The sequence below is a fragment of the Pezoporus wallicus genome, unplaced genomic scaffold (genome assembly GCF_028554395.1).
Source record: "Pezoporus wallicus isolate ANWC-B61680 ecotype Strahan unplaced genomic scaffold, APGP_CSIRO_Pwel_v1 contig_2908, whole genome shotgun sequence".
NCBI lineage: Eukaryota > Metazoa > Chordata > Aves > Psittaciformes > Psittacidae > Pezoporus > Pezoporus wallicus.
Window position 1 is genome coordinate 974,583 of NW_026642179.1, and position 19,515 is coordinate 994,097.

At 39.5% G+C, this 19,515-nt stretch overlaps 1 protein-coding gene across 25 annotated transcripts in view; it reads right to left on the reverse strand.

Moving 5' to 3' along the window:
- Positions 1-17,738, reverse strand: part of PLEKHA5 (pleckstrin homology domain containing A5) — a 159,685-nt gene extending 141,947 nt beyond the window's left edge. For 24 of the 25 annotated variants that reach the window (XR_008974753.1, XR_008974754.1, XM_057428151.1 and 21 more), the window contains exons 1-3: positions 17,568-17,738; positions 17,353-17,429; positions 14,181-14,238 (exon numbers count right to left, since the gene is read on the reverse strand). Coding sequence is in view for 23 of the 25 variants with exons in the window: in XM_057428151.1 (XP_057284134.1) it covers positions 14,181-14,238; positions 17,353-17,429; positions 17,568-17,665 (233 nt within the window). In the remaining 2 variants the exon portion in view is untranslated. Of the gene's footprint in view, positions 1-5,721; positions 5,827-14,180; positions 14,239-17,352; positions 17,430-17,567 lie in introns of those variants that run through there. The other variant, XM_057428152.1, reaches the window with a different exon arrangement.
- Positions 17,739-19,515: the final 1,777 nt, after the last annotated feature.

Here is a 19,515-nt window from a genome sequence, read left to right on the forward strand (position 1 = left end):
GAATAGGATAGATAGATAGATAAAATCAGTCTAAACACATAGCTGGTACCCAAGCTGCTAAGTTATGGAAATGTGTTATGAAATCAGATTCTTCTCCCTTCCCATCTCTTTTATTTGAGTGCTGAGTGCTAAGCATGTACCATTATATGGAATTACACAACTCTTTTTACTTTTACCATTTCAATACATAACTTGGAATGCAACCAATGAAATAGCACAATTTATCTCTAAAAATAAGAACAGAGAGTTTAGTGGCTCTTGATTATGTTTTCCTTACAAGGATACTTTGCAGAAAAGTACATGTTTGAGTTTAGAACACTGATAATTAGTGCCTGTGGGAACAACGCAAACTAATCTTTCCACAGCAATAGTTTCCTGCAACTTTAATTTTTACATTATGATATTCCGGTAGCTGTTCAGATACATCATTTTACTACCTACAGTGTGATCAGAATTTGAAACAAGTAGTTGTTTTCAGTTTAAACACCCCCATTAAAAAAAAAATAATAATAATTCGTTACTAAAAAAACCCTCTCAAAACAAAGTTAATTTGCCAATAGATACATGTATTTTTCTAGGTACGCTAACAAATTCCTCTAACTTGGGATTAAATTATTTAAAACCAAACAGATGCAACTTGTAAGTGCAACTGGAGCCATCATCATCTTGTTATTGCAATTGAACTCTTTTTCAGAGCTCCAGGAATCCACCTTCACTGAGTAGGAAGAGTAATATTTAATCAACATAAAAAGGGGCACAGCAGAATTGCTTAAATACAGATACAGACCTGACAGTGGGTTGCAGAGAGAAAACACTAGAGGCTACACTCCAACAACTAATGCCAGTCCCATAGTACACTTAATCGATACAGTTCAGATGTGAAGGAAACTACAGTTGTCCGTAGAGCCCTTGAACTGTTATTTTTTTGTTCAGCAATAATAAGAAACAGCATTTTAATGGAAAATGTAGCTGTACAGAAGACAGCAAACGCAACCAAATTTGAAAGAATAGACCTGCATCCTTTCCTAGTGAAAGGAGAAATAAATATCAGCACTTTTAAAAAGATTTTAATGATGCCCAGGGAACTATGTTTAATCATCACACCTCATGAGGAGGATTCATTAAATACTTCAAAAGAAGCTCCTAAAAAAGACCAATGCTCCATTTTATAGAAAAACAAAAAAAACAACTACATTCCCTTGTAGTCTTCTTGGCTAACAGTATTGGGTCTTTTCCAAAATAAATCCTGGGTTTACAGAATAAGACCAAGAAAAGCACTGATGCGATGACGAGCTGAATGGACATCATGGCATTCACTCAGGCAGCTCCAGAAACCAGAACAAAGTCAACCCATACAGTGAAGTTATGCATGTATTCATACTCACAGCATCCTTATTCCCTGACTTTAAGGCTCTACAAATTCAACAGCACAGTTGCAAAGTGGTGTAAAACAAAACCAAACAAACCTTACAAATGCTACATAGCCATTAACCTGAATTTTTACTTATAAGCATTTTCCTACCAGCACACAGGTGTTTATGCTTTTCATTTTAGAGAGCAAAGGTATGTGAGGTTGATCTTCAGATAAGCAATTTCTAGTAAAAAGAAAAAAGATGACTCTATTCAATGGCACAAACCTAAATATTAATAAAACCATCCCAGCCATGTATGAGTATCATTCTTCAAAGATGGCTTTACTCTCCATAATATATTTATCCTTGCTTCAGTGTAAGCCATTTCATAATGTATTAATTTGAACTTATCATTACTTACAAGACAGCTCTAACTGCTTTCCATTTTAAAATCTGTTTTATTCTCAGTTGAGCACCATACTTTTTCATCAGTACCTCAGTTAATTTCAATATATACTTTCATCCACTAAGAAAACTGAAGCACAGCATTCAGTAATCAAGTATTTCTTCATCTGAGTATCATGAAAGCCTCCCACACAAAACCACAGTTGTATTGGTAAAACTTTACCAGGAACATTACAAAAGCACTGTAAAGCATTTTGGACTTATCTAATGACCGCAACACTATTTATCTGCTCACAAAAGTAAAACAGCTTTAATAAAAAGACAACAAAAATTCCCTAGCCAGAATTCATATTTTTCTGTTGTCATTTCACAGTGACATTATCACAACATCTCAGAAACCTGGAGATAAAAAGAAGAGTGAATCATTCCTGTCATGGTGTGGCCAACAGAATACACCAAAGAACAATTCAACCCCCAACATGTCCACTGACATTCAGAAGTTGTTTTCTTCTAATTTCATCAATTAGACTGATTCCTTTACTGAAACTAATAGCAGCCAATCTTCCTTAGAGAACAGTTCAAAAGACAAATACGTGTGAGGTGCACTAGTCTACTGACACTACAAAGTAAAAAACCTAAAGTTCAACTCTTAATCTATACTGTCACTCCTTGTAAAATGAGAAGTGCTGCGTAAAGTCCTTAGCAGCACAGAGATGCAAGTAATTTAGACTATCATATGGCCAATTAAAGAGCATCACTGATCTAAAGGAAGCACACTGAACATTTCTCCCATCAAAAGAATGACTTGAAGGCCAATACAAAGTGCAGTACAAAATCATAAAAAGCAATTTGGGCTTGTTCTGCTATTTGAGTTTACCACAGTGCTCTCTCCCCACCATTCTTTTTGGGTGAGAAAGGGAGGAAGGAGGGAAGGAGGCAAGGGGAAACATGGAGCAATAGATTTTATTTGCTATCAAAAGCATGTTAGTTTAATGCTTAAGTATCATCATTTTAAGTATGTTGAAGGTGAGCACAGACACACACCACTTTCCCTGGCATACAACCTTAAAGAAATATTTTGAGTAACCCATCAGTATACAGAAAGAGGGTTTTTAAACATATCTGTTAATTACCACGATTATAGCAAGTTGTCCCTAGTGCTCACTCTTTAGTTTAGGGGGAAAAGTAAGTGTAAAGTACTTTAAAAAATAATCTGTGAAGCACAACATACAAAGTATTGACTTTTCAAATTTTTAGCACCATATCCTAAGGCAGGTTCCAATTTTGACTGAATAGCAGAAGATCCTGCAGGGTTCATTTCAGGCTGCAGGCATTTGATACTGAACTGACCTCACAGTATTTACATTCCCCTTAGCAAAATTTGTCATGCAGTCCAACTGAGGAAGATCATGTCTAACACTAGTTGAGCTACCAGTGCCAAGAGCAAACAGAGTAACAGTGGAGAGAGCAGAGTGAACAGTAAGGGCACATGCACAGAAATAAAATTAAAAGGAAGAAGATAAAGAGAAGGTCAAACAGCAGAAGAAACGAAGAGCTGAACAGACAGGAGCTGAAGACAGTTTTTTTCCAACACAAGCACGTGCCTAATTCTTTTTTTTCAAACTAGTAATGCAAACAGGCTTTCAACTAGTAAAAAATAAATTACTTCAACTCAAGGAAAATAAACTAATCAGAAGACTTGAAATATGTGTCTCTGCTCGAAACAAATTAACAGCTGCCAACTGCACTGCATGTGCTGTTTTGTCTGCACAGCATTTGATTTCTTGCTGTGTTGCCTTACCTACATCAAATCTTGACACGAAAGCCCCAAAACCATAAAACTCCCCCGTAAGACCTACTTCTTACCATTCCCACTACAGTTGCAATGGACACCCCTATCAAATTCAGCAGTTAAATCAAACACCAAATGTATTCACATCCATTCATTACAATTTAGGTCCCTACTGTTGCAAACAAATTAAATAGGAATACAAGAGCTAATCAGCAAATCCTACTCAATTTTTTCCTAGAAGTGCTTATCCCATCTTCAAACAAGTGAAGAATTATGTTTGTTCTTAACAGATTCACTCTGCCAGCTACATAATCTCCTACATACCAGGCCTGGTGAAATTGTACAAGAGACACAGGTCTGAACCAACTCCAGATTAACCTCTTCATATCCTTGAAAAATCAAATAGAAAACTTAAGTTACCATAATTTCCTTGAAAACCCTATTTCCAATTGCACAAATCATTATTTAAACAAAGTAATAACTGAAATGTAAGACCTGCTGTACCAGTTAATGTTGATTGCAGCACTTGTCTAAAATGACAGGATCTTCAATCCTCATCAAAAGTTTGAGAAATTTGTCTGCTTTAATGTCTTACAAATATCATCACTAAAAGTAAAAAAAAAAAATTCCATACTGAAGAACATCTGTAAAGACTCTCCCCTCAACAAGTCTTATTTAAAAACAGGATGCTAATAATGCTAACACCTCACTGTGATGCAGTCTTTCAAGTAGTCCACACTCAAATTATTGAGGCCTGTGAAACACAACCAACCCCACTTAGAATCTAATGGAACATCACTGCTTTAATCAAATTATTTTTCTACTTACATCTCACTTCATGTAGATCTTTTCCATCTACAAAATTGCAAGATTTTCATGTAACTGACATATTCGAGCTCAAAAATGTTTTGAGGCAGCAGGCACCCAAACAAAAGATTATAATGAAGAAGATACAGCACAGGCATTTGAATCGACTGCTGAATTTGATAGCACTTTTTGTTGTTTTAAACCACAGAGTGAGCAATCAGAGGCAACAGAAACCCTGAATTTCTTGTTAGACAGGTTTGACACTCTCACCTGAAGTTGAACAGAAAACACAGAGCTCTATTCTAAAGTGTATTGCAAAATCTGTGTTTAAGCTTAGGATGCAAGAAAAAAAAAATAAAAAGGCACTTCAGGAAAAGGTTCAGATTTTTCCTGATAATTATAAGTCTTTTTTCTACTTTGAAAGTGAAGTGAAATTCTAGTGTTCCCATGTAAGAAATCTGCAGTGGGAGTCCTTGAAAGAGGTATAAGGAACAACATGCCCTGTGTATATATGCGTGCGTATGTATGTGCAAAAATATGTATACAACCACTACTGGCAATGACAGGACCAAAGTGATACTCCTTCATTTAATTTATATTTAAGCAAGTCATTCTCCCACTAGGTATCACTCACCTAAGTAATTCCAAAACTTCATCTTTTATGCCCTTTACTACATACTATGCAATGTACTAAGCCAGAAAATTACACTGGTTTCATGGTTTTGTTGTGAGTTCATCTGGTCTTAAGAACAAAAAGAACCCTTCTCTTAAACCGTTTCTGGCAAACACTGCAAAGAAAGTTTTAACCTGCTAAAGTTTTAACCTGCTAAAGTTATTAACTCAATTTCCAGGAAAAACAACCAACCTTTCACCTAGTAATTGAATTATCAGACATACAGGAGCTGCAGAAAAAGAAATACAAGGCTCAGAACAAAAGAAAATAAAAGTCAAACCATCTTTTCCAGCAATGTTACAATTCACACTCTGCTTCTTTCTACTCTCCACACTACTTCAAGGGAAGGTTTATCAAGAGGCCTTACGATTGCAATATTGTCAGTTCATTTTTATCTGAAGTTGAGCAAAAAAAAGGAACACAGGCAGGAGACAGACTGTGTGGCAGAGACCATAACATAATACTGTCATAATACTGGTAGAGTACTGGGTTCATCAGCCTTTTTTAGTCCCTACATATGCTTACATAAAGAGTTGAGAAATTCTAAGTCAGTATTGTTTACTGATTATAAAACGAACTACAGACAGATGGCCCAAGACTCCCATTGATTAATGTAAGTATTTAGGCTCTCAAACTCTTCAAATTCATTGTAGAACAATTTTAATACCTACCTCCTGTCTGACCAAGGATAACTCTAATGACCTCATCCCATAAAGTTTACTATACTAGAAATATTCTTAGGTGCTCAATTCAAACAACTAAAAATGTATTGGTTCAAGTGTCAAATTCTTTTAACTCTGCAGATACAATAAAAAAGATCAATTCATAAAAGCTAAAACTTTATTAAATGGAAAAAAAATAGTTAACATTTGTGTGCTTTAACAATTGAAAACACTTCAGCGTTTCAGACCAGGTTAAGCAACCAATACCCACATCAAACATAGCAGACAGAGATCCTACCATGAGACATTTGAGATCAGAACAGATTATATGAATTTCTAATGAGGTTTAACTTGCATCATTATTCTGATTAAAATATACATTTGATGTTATGACATTGATTGCTCAAACACATTTTTGTAGTTTTTCAATCTTCTGTATCAAACTTCAAAGATTTTAAACAAGAAGTTTCACATTTATCTAGAAGATTTTCACTGTATATGAAAAAATTATAAAACAAAGTAGCCTTACAAAGTGGTGTGGCTAACATGTAAAAGCAACAAACCAACAAAGGACCCCAAACCCAACAGTTAGAACCCACGCTACCCTTTTTGACATTCAGATTAAAACATTTTTTCTTCCCCATAGATATTTGAGAGCACCATGTGTTTATTCTTGTTGCTTACAACATTTTAGTTTAAAATGAGATTTATGTCCTTCTTATAAACCAAATTAATTGAAAAAATATACAGATTATATATCATGTTTTTTACACATCCCAAAAATATTTTCAAAAACGTTGGATGTCAGCAGCTGCGTAATCTGTAGGATTTAACACAAAATCAGAGAATAAAAAAAAAATTATAACATGAAAATTTAGTTTGTAGCACAGCTCAGAAAAAACATCAAAAGCTGTATTTCTGCAGGACATATGCAAATGCAGTAGTCCTACTTAGTGATAGTAAAGAAAATAAAAATTTCCATTAAACACTGGAACTGAAACATGGCAAAGATAGCGCTTTACCTCAAAACTTTCCCCAGGTGTTTTCCTTTCAAACGCCTTTGTTCACTTATACCCTTCTCATACTCTGGGTCTGACACACTAAAATGTTTCCAGTTAATAAAACACATTTTGTAAGTATTTGTTTCTATTAAGTATGATTTATAATACCTTCTCAAAGAATTAAAAAGAGGGAGCTAATTTTAAAGGACAGGTTGCTTGATATATATACCTTTCCTTATAAACAGCTGTTCTTACCAAGTCACTGTGGAGAAAGCCATGAAGAACTAAGTTTATGAAGCCTCCTGAGTATACAGATTTTTTTTTTTAATTATTTGCATTATATTATAAAGTTCTGAGACCACTGCAAGCCACACAAGCATTCAAAATGTGTCTCAACGCCTTTTTTTCCACTTAACAGATTTCAAATTAGTATTCAACTCGAGTTTTGCAAGTCCAGAGCAGAAAGATGTAACTTCACAACCAGCTGTTTAAGAAGACCTCCCTGTTCTACCCAGTACGGGAACTAGAAATCTTTCCCCAAGACTTTTACTGGAATCCCTATACTAACAAAACCCCATCCCCAAATTTCTACTTTTGACTGTGGCTACTGATGCAACTTCTTCCCCCTCAATATCACCTTCAGAGAATACCTTCCCTTCAAACAAATGAAAGGGCAAGTGAACACAGAGCAGCTATGTATCTTCCACATTCAAAAGAAAGAGGCAGGAGAAGCAAGAGAGAGAAGGGGGAAAGTGTTTAAATTTAGGTATTTACTTACTGAAACACAGAAAACACACATAGGTACCACGTTGGCAGAAATCTTAGCAGTCAGGGCTGTAGAGCTTTGCTGTGGAGCCAGCATTTGAATCAAGCTTCACAGGAGTTTTCTCCCTCTCTCACATGCACACACAAGCGCACTGAAGATCACTCTGAACTGCCAACCAAAGCGTATCTCAGGTTTAATGAAAAGTGTAATTCATTATAATAAGAGGCAGCGTAACATAAACATATGCAGGAAAAACAGGCTTAGCACAGCACCACAACAAACACTCGGTTTGATCCAGTACAACAAAACACTTGCAGACCACAGAAAAAAAAGTAGGCTCAGTTCCTTTAAAGTAGAGTACAATGTGCACCAGGTAAAATTTGGACCTGTAAAGCTTCTACCAAACAGCGACTTCTCTGCTGTCAAATCTTACATGATACCGGCCTCTGGCCAGCTTTTGGAAGTGCCCCTGAATTCCAGATACTGTGAAAAAGGGAAAGAGCTGTGCAGCACCCTGACACAAGAGGACAATGAAATACTGGTAACAGGCCTCAAAATAATTCTTAAGAGGGCACAACAGCTACCTTTTGCAAAGGGGGCAGGGTTTGGGGGAAAAAAAAAAATGCATCACTATTTTTAAAATAATGTAGCAACCACCTACATAAAAGTACAATCGATGAGCATTTCCTTTGCTTTTTACCATCCTTCACACATGGTAGATACCAAAAACGACGGACCACAGGAGAACTCACTTCCCTGTAATAACATCTTAAAAGTATATTATTAGCTTTAGCTGCTATTACTACTCAGTCACTAATTAAGACCAAAGGGAAGAAATATTATAGCTTCCAAAACAACAACCTAAAACTAGGCAAGTCAACTTACTGATTTGTTAACAGATAGCAAAAAGCTTGAGTGTCTTCAGTGTCTCTCCCCTGGATTTCAACATTTCATGTAGTAACTTACATGATTTTTTTTGTGTTTTTAAACAATTATCCATTAATTCTTATAAGTGCTAAAAAGCTTGGAAATGGTTTAAAAAAAATAAAAAAATCAGTAAGCTCCCTCAGTTTCAGATCAGACAGCTCAAAATATCAACCATCAACCTCACAGTCAAAAAGAAACTTCTAAGCACAGCAGTTCCTAACATTCACATTTGATATTCTACCTGCCGGACTAACTTTGAAACAGGTTCATAAGCCAGGGTAATAAGCCCTGACAGACATGCACACGAGTCAGACAACATGCTTGCACAGGGTGAACTTTTGCCACCCTTCCCTCTGGGAGAAATTACATTGAGTTCGCTCCTAGGAAATCAGCTTTCACTCCTACTCCTTTTAGTGACTTTCCACTGCCACTGTTCCTTTCTGCTTCGTTTAGCCTCCACTCCTTTCTCTTCTGCAAGTACTCCCACCCTTTTAGCCTTCTTCAGCACACCACTACCTCCATCCTGTTTCTTCCACATCCACCCCACAAGCTGCTTTTTGGATGCAGTCCCACCTCTCCTCCTCTGACCCACACCCATTTCTTCCCATATCTAGAATCCTTCCACCTCCACACCCAGCTTCAGTATTGCAGTATTTTTGGTTCCTGGAACACTTGAGTGGAATAAAGAAGCAAATGTTTAAATAAATATAACAAATTTGCAGGCATTCCTACAAAGTCCTCCCATTCTGAACTGGTTTGCTCTCTACAAGGGTTAAAGGCACATATAATTCATCGTAGTGTTATACTCCAGTGCACCCATCTAGCCATATGCCATTATTTGAACTATTGGTCTTACCATGTAAGAATGGATCAAATAAAGGCAAAGAATAAACTTTAGTCTTTCCTTAATTTTAGTAAAATAAAGGTTAGAGGTAACAAGGAAAGAACTACATTCCTGATAGGAACACTGTGATTCTTACTGATGGAAGAAAACAGTCTGATATGTTCTTATTTTTTTCAAACTCAATTTTTCCTTTCAAGAAAGGGCATCTCTGCAAACATGACTACTTGTTCTTTGATTTTTCTGGAGAAAGTCTCAGCTGAATGGGAGAGGATCTTTAGAATGCACATAAAAGACAAAGGTTCAAAGAAAAGCTGAATGCTCAATGAGTACAAGTTTATTTTTGTAAACAACAAAAACTCAAGGCTGAAAAGATCTTATCCCTTTTAATCACTTAATTTTTTCTCACCTTCGCAATTTTCAAGAGACATGCCTACAATAAACAAACCTGCATTGATAAAAGTCTCTGTAAAAGCACAGAAAATTTCTATTTGATGCAACAGTGAACTCAGCTTTGGCTTGGGTTTGCTAATGCCTTGCTTCAACGAGCATCAGGTAAAAATTGTTGTGATAAAAAGGTAAATTTCAAAACAAATTCTTAAAAATGAAACTTTAACCTTCTCAATTCATGAAGACTTTAAAGAATTTTTTCAATCAGCCTAACAGTTTACCTAAGAGTACTTCTGTAGAAGCTAAACTAGGTAGACTGATGAAACAGAATTCCTCAAATATCATCCCTGGATTGAGTTCTGAAACAACTTTATTTGGTAAATTAATAACCTAAATAATACAAACCGGGTTAAAAAAAGAATCAACAGCAAAATCCTAACACATATTCAGAACTACTGAAGTGAAAAAAAAGGAAAAAAGGCAAGCAAAATAAGCAAATCCCTGAATTTATATAGTCGGGTAATTCTATCCAGCAGGAAGTGTTTCTCATACACATGCATATGAGTAAATACACACACACACACAGAGAAAAATAGATATTTATGTAATTTTATAGCTCTCAAAACCAGTGCCTTGATGCCTAATGACTATGTAGCCATCATGAGGTACTAAAAACATCAAGATGAAAATTCTTATTGATCTCAACAGGTGAAGAGCTTGAAGCCTATGAACAGGTATGCCTTCTTTATTGACAATCATCATACTGGGATTGCCACAGGAGTCCATTTTCTTATGTGCTTCTAAATAATCTAAATAACTTAATTTCCTATACTGCTATCCAGCTTAGATCTGTTTTGGGGATAAAGTCCTTAACTTTTCAGAGCTCCATGAGTGCTCAATACAATTAAATATAAATAACTAGTATTCTACGCAGAACAAAAGAAAATATCATTTTTTTCAGCTCTGTATTCCAGGTAGAAGTTTAGTTATTATATAAATAAAGATTACACCCAAACCAAGCATCACTTCAGAAAAACTGACTTGAGTTCCCATGAAGTGATGAGGAAAGGCTATCTGTGCACATTTCTAACACTAAGCAAACAAAACCAGATCTGTTCACTCCCAAAGAAACAAAACACTTTAACAATGTAACCACTTCTCATGAGAACATATACAATATATTATGGTACTGCATATTTTTTTAACTCCAAATATGTAGGTAGTTAGGGCCTGGCGGCCGGAAGATATCGCGCTGTACGGAAAGATAGAGCCCCCAAGATAGAGCCCCCTGTTTAATAGCCAATAGTATGTAGCTTGTGATGTAAGCAGACGGAAGCGACGCTGTAAACCCAGAGTATATAACGCTGTGTTGCGAACTAATAAACGCCATTTGCTGTCCACCACACTGGTGTCTGTGAGCAGATGGCCCGAGCGGCCTGGGGTTGGTCGCCGTGCCGTTCCTGAACCAGGTCGCCATGCCTTGCGAAGGCAACACAAATAACAAACATCACCTTTTGTCATTAGCATTTATGGGGGATGGGGAGGATGGAGGGAAGAATTCTGTCATCACCAAGTATTAGAATTCTACTAATTTAAATAAATAAATAAAATGCAAAAAGGGTCAAACTCCTAGCTAGCATCAACTTCAACTTACTAACACAACTCTATACAAAAATAAAGCTACCTTATGTAATGGAAACAACTCCTTATCTATGCCTGTTTCAGAATAGCTTTCCTTCTTAAAGCAAATTCAATGACATGGGGGGAAAAGAAACCCACCAAAAAAACCTCAGTCATGTAAAATAGTCAATTTGGCATTTACTTACTCTGAAAACGTGTGTACACATCCCAAGAAAATAAAAAGTGTCCTTTAAAAATAACCACATTTCAGTGCAGTCTATATCCTGAGTCATTTGTTTGAAATGCGAGATTTAGCTGACTATTATCTCAACATTATCCCAATTTGATTATACAGTGTTTACTACATCAAAGCCAAAAAAAGCACAGTAATAGATTCAATGACACACCCATTTGGAACACTGAAGACCTATTATTAAATAACCATAAGAATAATTTTCAAAAGGTTTTTATTTTCAAACACAGTCTAGCGTAAGATCTTACCATAAAGCAGGGTTGTTAAATATTTTTATTCAACCCACATACTTGAAGCTGTGCCTCAGAAGTTAGGTGAAATTATTTATGTGATCAGGAAACTTGACTATCCTTGCCTAACTCTATTGGACACGTTACAGAAATCCAACAGCCAAGTTTCACATGGCTGAATACACCAACAGCATGCCATTAACATTCATTCCCTTGTAGCTTTGTAACTCATACTGGAACATAAAACAACATATTTCTTTCAGACCTGACCATGAAAATGTTTTCAGTATTTTTAGTTTTAAGACAGCTTTATTATTCCAAAAATTGACATAATAAACATGAATATTCAGCTAATATTCAGAATATTCAGATAATCAGGACACCCAAATAAGAAGGTTACAGTTCAAAATCTGTATGTAGGGGTGCCTGTACAGCACAGGGTCACAACATGCTGCGTTGTTTCCCACTCATGCAGGAGCACTACAGTAATTCAGATTCAGACAACTAGAATTATTATAATCAACACAGCTTCCAGATTTATACTGCCTAGGATTACAAGATAGTGATTATAATGTTGTCAGCCTGTCTACCTTAGCTCTCACATCTTCCCTAGCACTGGTAAGACTGAATGCTAGACAACTTTAAATGGAGTAGCTATCATTGGGCAGAAGTTTAAATTCAGCCTCAGAGGCCACACAACAAACACATTTAATTAAGGAAGCCAAACTGGTCATACCATGTGAGCCTTTCAGCAGGCTTGACAGCACCATCCATGTTATCCTCCTACATATATCAAATCAGAGAAGTGTTGTTTGTGCAACATGTTTTCAAAGATGCAGCAAAACTTTTAAATATAAGCAGAGCTATTAAGTGCTGGCTATCAGCAAAACAATCAGCTTAATGTACATCCTAACACTTATGATAACACCTTGAACACCAGATCTTGTAAGTACAAGGACATACAAACAACCTACCACTTGGTTTGTCCATAAGTGCATCAGTGAATACAGTAGCTGTCCACACACTTGTATTTTAAGAAAACTTAAGTTGCTATTTTCCAGGTACTGTAGCTAACACATTGTTCACAGGTTTATTCTATGAGAACAAGTTCCATCTGAAAGTCTAGAACTTTTTGTATTATATACATGCACAAATGCAACTTCCTTTTATTTTCACTCGTTTTCATTTTTCTGAACAGAAAATTACGTGAAAATCTTAGTACATTCCTGTCCTCAATCTAGTGTAGTTCTTACCAGTTGTTACACAACGCTAGTGTAATGTGAATTACACGCAGGCAGAACAGAACAGGAAAACAAGTATGTCATTTATTAACAAGAAGCCCCCTCCCAGAGAGCACAGACCAATTCTGACCAGATTTTTGAAGCATTATCTTTCAGTAATTTTTTTTAATTTTTAGTATCACATCAAACATTTTCCTATATAAACCATGCAACACATACCTAACACCCATCTCATCATGTCTACAATGCAAATTACAGAGACGCTACCTTCTGCTCAGCACTAAGACAAATAAAGCTACACGCAACTTACAACTTCTATGTCTATTAGCAACCTTCACTCACAGAAGCTATCCCACTCATGACACTATTCATTTAAAGATGGCAAACCAAACACACAGTTTAGTGAGTAAAAACTCCTGAAAAGGTTGAGAAAACGCTGAAAATTGTTAAATAACAGGGAAAAAAAAAAGCATATTAACTGGACGAACGTATGTACGTGCCACTTTAAAATTTTCTGGATAAGGAGGATCTGACTATCTAAAGAGGAAAAACCTTGTAAGAAGTTTGTACATATCTGATCAACACGACCTCTGGACTTCTCCGTAAGAGCTCTATTTCCATGCCTCTCATTCAAAAAGAGAATACGTACTGCAAGTCTACCACAGTGGACACATGCCTCAAAATGTACTAAAACCTGAACAAAACTAATAATGAAAATCAATGCTAAAAGCAGAAACAGAAGGTCGGCAAAGAAGACAGCCACAATAAACCTTCAGAGTGGCTTTAAACAACACAGTAACTGGAGAACAGGGCTGAATCAAGACTCCTCCCAGTGATGAAGTAAGATTTTGCCTTTCTGAAAGGCGTTTACGGTATGACAGTGTATACGCACAAGTGTCAAACAAAAAGACAAACTCAAGGTATTCTTGACTTGCAAAGACATTTGTTGCTAGATGATTACACTCACAGCAGCAATTTCATTTGCATTTGCATCTTTAAGCAGCTTTAACAAAAAAGTATTAAGAAAAATTCAAGAAATTCTTTTAGCTGTGCAGAATTCAGTAAACAAAGGACTACATACACTATGACAAACCTGAATACTCCCTTTAGATGTACAGCATAACATTTAAATTTAGCTCAGAATACATTCAAGATTACAGCAACATTCAGACAAATTAATTGAAAATTACAGTATTGTGACAGATAAAGATTCAACTTACTTCACATAATATCTTGCACCTTCAAAAGTATAAGCTTCCTCCCAACCTGTAGGTAAGTCTGAAAAACAAGTAGCAAAACATTCCAATTAACTTTTGAAATGCTGCTAGGCATACTGGTCTACTCCCTAAAACTAAGGCAGTTAACACTGTGCGTCTGACTCCACACGTTGAAAGCTTTAGTCCTATAAACAAATATTTTAGAATTGGCTTCTGTTTTAAATTCTGTAATCTAAGAAAAGATGTACACATGAAAACCTGATTTGGATGTCTCATTGTCAAATAATACCAATAAGAGTTTAAGGGTGTCCTTACTTCACAATGTTCTTTCCTTTCACCAGTAACTGGAACTCATTGTCACCGCCAGATCTTTCTGCCCTGAACTTCAGCAGCATCAAATTACCTGACAGGCAGAGACCTAAACAAAATCCACTTACTGAATTTGCATTACATGCAAGTCACAAGCATCTTAACAGGCATGATACCAAGTACACCACAGATCATCGACATTTTATTAGCATAATTCTACCACTGTTGTGACTAACAAGTGTTCCTGCAGTGTTTACAACTTTATTCCATTTTACATGAAAATAATCTTCAATGCAAAGCTAGTGGAGGAAGTAGGTACATCTTTCCCTTCTTTATTATCAGTCTTAAGAGTCAGAAGCCCATGTATAAAAAAAACCCACCACTAATGGTCAATTATTTTCAAGTAACAGCTTCCTGATGTAATGGAAGCTCTGAAGATATTGGGCAACTCTGGATACACCACTACCCTTAAAAGTTTGTGCCAGTTAATAAAAACAATAATTGATGTGTAGGACTCATTCACTGAATTACAAAAGAAAGAATGAATTTCCTAATTAAAAGAAAAAAACATTCAGTCTGGGTCATGTGACACCCTCCCCCCAGTTTACTTATTTGCTCTGGCTGGCTCTTTTCTTCACTCCTGTCTTCCATACAGCAAAAATCAAGGTGTCTTTCAATAATGACACAGGGCAAAGTACAGCAAACAGGAAGTTTCCCTAACAGGTATTTATGGCTGCTATAAGAACTTTGCAAAAGATACTTTTCCAGTGTTGAGACTCATTTCTCAAGGAATAAAAAGCACTTCAAGTTATAATGGAGGACAAAGCTTTCCTCATCCTCTAGTAACTATCTCACAGTATTATTTAATAAGTATTATTTAATAAGAACTTTACAGTAATATACACTTCCAAAATAAGCGTTACATGCTCAAAAATTGTCTAAGGGAAGACCTACTTTAACATATTTTGACTGTGTTCCAAAACAAGAAATAAAGCCCAGAATTAATCAGTTTGATTATATCTATGTAGAGAGACTCATTCACACACACATGAAGGATGAAAACTACAGAAACCGACTTGTTTTGCAGATGCTTCAGTATCTGATTGATAAATCATGCTTAGTATATCCAAGGTCATGCCTCACTCTTGTGCTCCAAAAAGAGTTTAATTACCTGATAACAGCTGTGCTATGTTACACACAACATTCCAGATACTGAAAAGCAAACTGCACTTCCTTTAGAAGGCACTTAATGGCAGAAACAAATGAGATGCTTAAAAAATTACTGGGGAATCACCATCAGTCAACAGAGACACTGGCAATAGCTTAAAAAAAGAATTCATACTCAGCTAATGCTAGCGTCCAACAAGCAAAGTACATCTACCCCCATGCACATTGCTGCAGATGAAAGCCAGTTTCTCAATTAATCTGAGTGCTGAAAGTGGGGGAGGAACGTGAAGCTCAACAGCAATCCATAGTTCCATTTCCCGGCATTAAATGTCTTCTTATAAACAACAGACCTTCACTCCAAACCAAACTGCAGAGTTCTAACAGCCAGAAACCTGTGATTTTTAAACTATCCCTAACTAAAAAAAAAAAATAAAAAAAAAATACTGAAAAAAATCAGCTGTCCAGTTTTCCAATAAGCTGTTTCTCTGTTTCTGATTTCTTAATGCTTAAGTATTAACTAAACATAAAAAGCAAATAATCTGATACAGTCCAATTCACTTGCCGATTTCCCTGCGATTATCCAAATGATTACATACATAAAACCAACTGCACTCATTGCTACACTCCACCACCTCCCAGTGGCATATGCAGCCTGTGTGCAATTCCAGCAGTCAAGAGTTTGTCTCTGGATCTCCAGAGTGTCTGCTGTAAATCCTCCTCCTCCAGCACCTCCTGCTGCTACTTCCCCAGAGTGGAACAAACAGCAGTAGCAAAGAAGACCTCTTCCACCCTCCTCCCTCCAAGTTATTCCTAATGTTTCATTCCCTTTTTCTCCCACCTATTCCAACTCTCTCAGTCTCTTAGAAACCACCCACACTCTCAGCCTAGATGGAAGTGAAGGAAGGAAAAGGGTTTCTAGGTGACTGGTGAAGTAAGCTTTTACATTTCTAGTATGCCTATGATGGTTATGTCTAGGTGCTGCTAGAAATAGAAATATGATGAGTAGTTTAATGCTAAACTGAGTAAGGATGCTATGCAGGTGAATAACCAGGGTAGCCTGTAAGAGGCAAGAGAGGAATAAGGCGGTTTCTAATGGTAACTACATAGTATTATAGGGGTTATACAAGGCAACATAAAGCAAGCAAAGAAAGAGAAATTACACAGACAAGGAGGGAAAACTCGGGTGCAAAGGAACGCGTTTTAAAAGACCAGGCAAGCTAGACATGCAAGGCTGCACTGTAAAGTCGTGTTCTTCACAGAATTGTTTGGGTTGGAAGGGACCTTAAAGATGATCCGGTTCGAACCTCCCTGCCACGGGACACCTTCCACTAGACCAGGTCGCTCAGCCTGGGGACAAACAACTGCTAGAAGTGCGGGAAGCACGGCAGGCACAGGATCAGGAGTTCTCTCGGGTGGCTGCGGCAGCACCAAGGCGGCTCCCAGGACCGGGCGGCTTCGGGGCCGCGGGGCGAAACCAGAGGCGCTGCCCGCGCCGCGGGGGGATGGGGCGGGAGCTCGGGGGGCGGCCGCGGGCGCTGCGGGGTGACGGGCTACGAGAGACCCCGAGAAGCGGGAGGAGAGGAGGAGGAGGAAGAAAGCGGCGCTCGGAGGGCGGCCGGGTGGTGGCGGCCGTGCGGGGTAGGGTCGCGGGCGGTGGAGGGGGAGCCCGGCCGCCCCGGTCCCCGAGCAGGACTCCTACCTGCGCTGCGGCGGTGCCCGGTGATCACGGCCTCTCCGGTGAGCGGGTGCAGCCAGGTCGTGCTCTTCGCCTCCTCGCTGCAGAGACGGACACACGGACCGAGTCAGGCAGGCACAGCCCCACCGCCTTCCCCCGCAACCCTCCCGCCCCTCTCGGCCCCCCGCCCGCCCAGCCCAGCCCAGCCCCGCTCCCCTCCTCGCCGTCCCCCCGCTCACTTGATGAAGAAGACGCGGCCGCCCTGGCTGATCCCGTAACTCCAACTGCCGGGCAGCGCCCGCAGCCGCTCCACGCTCAGCTCCGTCAGGGCCGCCATGGCCGAGCCGCCGCTACCAGCGCAGCCAGGGAGAGCCGAGAGGGGAGCGCTGCGGGAGGGGGACGGGGTGGGGGGGGGGGGGCGGTAGAAGAGGCGACACGGGCACGAGCGAGCGCGTCCCCGCAGCCGCCGCCAGCACCTTGGGGAGGAGGAGGGCACAGCGCGAGGGGGCGGAGGGGGTGCAGCGGCGCGCCCCGCCCCGCGCGGGCACGCCCCTCCCGCCGCGGGGGCGCGCCTCCTGCCCCCGCCGCGGCAGTTGGGGCGGGGCGGGGCGCGAAGAGGGTGGGCGGCCGGCTCCGGCGGCGGCGCGGCCCTGCGAGGGGCGGGGGGAGCGCATGAGGGGTGTTCTGTAGCGCGCGGGGCGGGGGAAGGCTGAGGTCCAGGGGTACCGAGGGCCCGGCTGGGAGCCGGAGGGCGGGGGGCTCAGGCGCACAGGGTCCGGTAGCGCTGTGGGGATCGCGGGGGCCGGGGCGGAGCTGAGGCGGTGCGGTGCGTTTGTTGCGACCGGGGGAGGAATCCCGGGCTTCCTTCGTGGGGCTTGGCCTCTCCACCGGCCCGGCCCCTCAACGAACAGGCCAGCGGCCCCGGTTCGAGCGGCACCGCCTCTGGTAATCCTTAATCGGGTTTTTGTACACACGCATTCCTACAGGAAATAAAAACTTTTCTCGAATTTCCGCCAGGGGCGTGTACGCTCTTCTCTTATCCTCAACTCAAAGCTTTTTGTAAATTTCTCCTATAAAGGTACAGTCTTCAGAAGCAAGAGTGAAGAGATGGCGTATGTGTCCCCAAAGGGATCTAGGCTATGGCATCCATCTGTGTTTTCAATGTTCAGGGAGGTAGTAGTGATGGAGGTAAAATCCACATCTGTGGAAAGGAGAGAGTGTATGTATCTTTTTGTTCACAAGAATAATCTGATTGCCTGTACATTTATACGTAGCTGTGCACACCTTTAGATTTAAGTTGTACATGACCAATGTAAAGGACTAAAATTGTGTTGTGGCCATGGTAGTTCTGGGAGAATCTTGGCTTACAAGAGAACTTTCTGAATAAAGAGTGAAGCTGGGAAGTCTGTCGGTATTCCTGTGTCCGCAAAAACATTTGAAGTTCACAGCTAACAGTATTCTGCCTAGCAGCCTTGTCCCCTCTCCCATTCTGAACACCCTGGGAGAAGTAAAATTCAACAGGACAAGTGTCTGTGTGGCTTGGCTCTTACCGTGCCATGTGGTCAAAGCCTTAAAACCCATTTGATATTCCAGACCAGAAGAGCTGTGAACATGTGAGCAGATCTCAAGTTTTCTTTAAATAGCTGGATATAAGATAAAAAGTCCTCCCTGACCAACAATGCCCTTCATTTCCCTCACCACTGACATCAGAGATTTATAGCGTACCAGAAAAAAGATATGCTGGAGAGCACAAATTATTCTATGAACAGAGCCCTTCTCTCCTAAGAGAAAGACCCTTGGATGATGAGTAAAAGTGAATAATGACTCCTCCTCTAAAAAGCCGTGGAAAGCTGCTTGGCAGCATGCAGGAAATCACACAAGTTTTGGACTCCTGAGGTGGTAGTGGCCTCATCATGCAGCCTAACTAGAGCAAAGAGCAAGTACTCTCAATCTCCAGAACACTGAATACCTTCCACTATCAGTTTTCCTCCCTAGTAGAGGAGAAATGCAGCACAGCTAGACTTACAGTGGCCCAGATGCTTAAATCAGGTATTCAGGTAGGATTTAGGTGCATAAATCCTGCCTAATCCCAGCATGTGCTTTGCCAGACGCCTTCCTTAGGCAGCTAGGTGTTGCCAGTACCTTGCCTTGCAGCCTTCTTTCTGCTTTGTGTTTGTTTAGAATTGA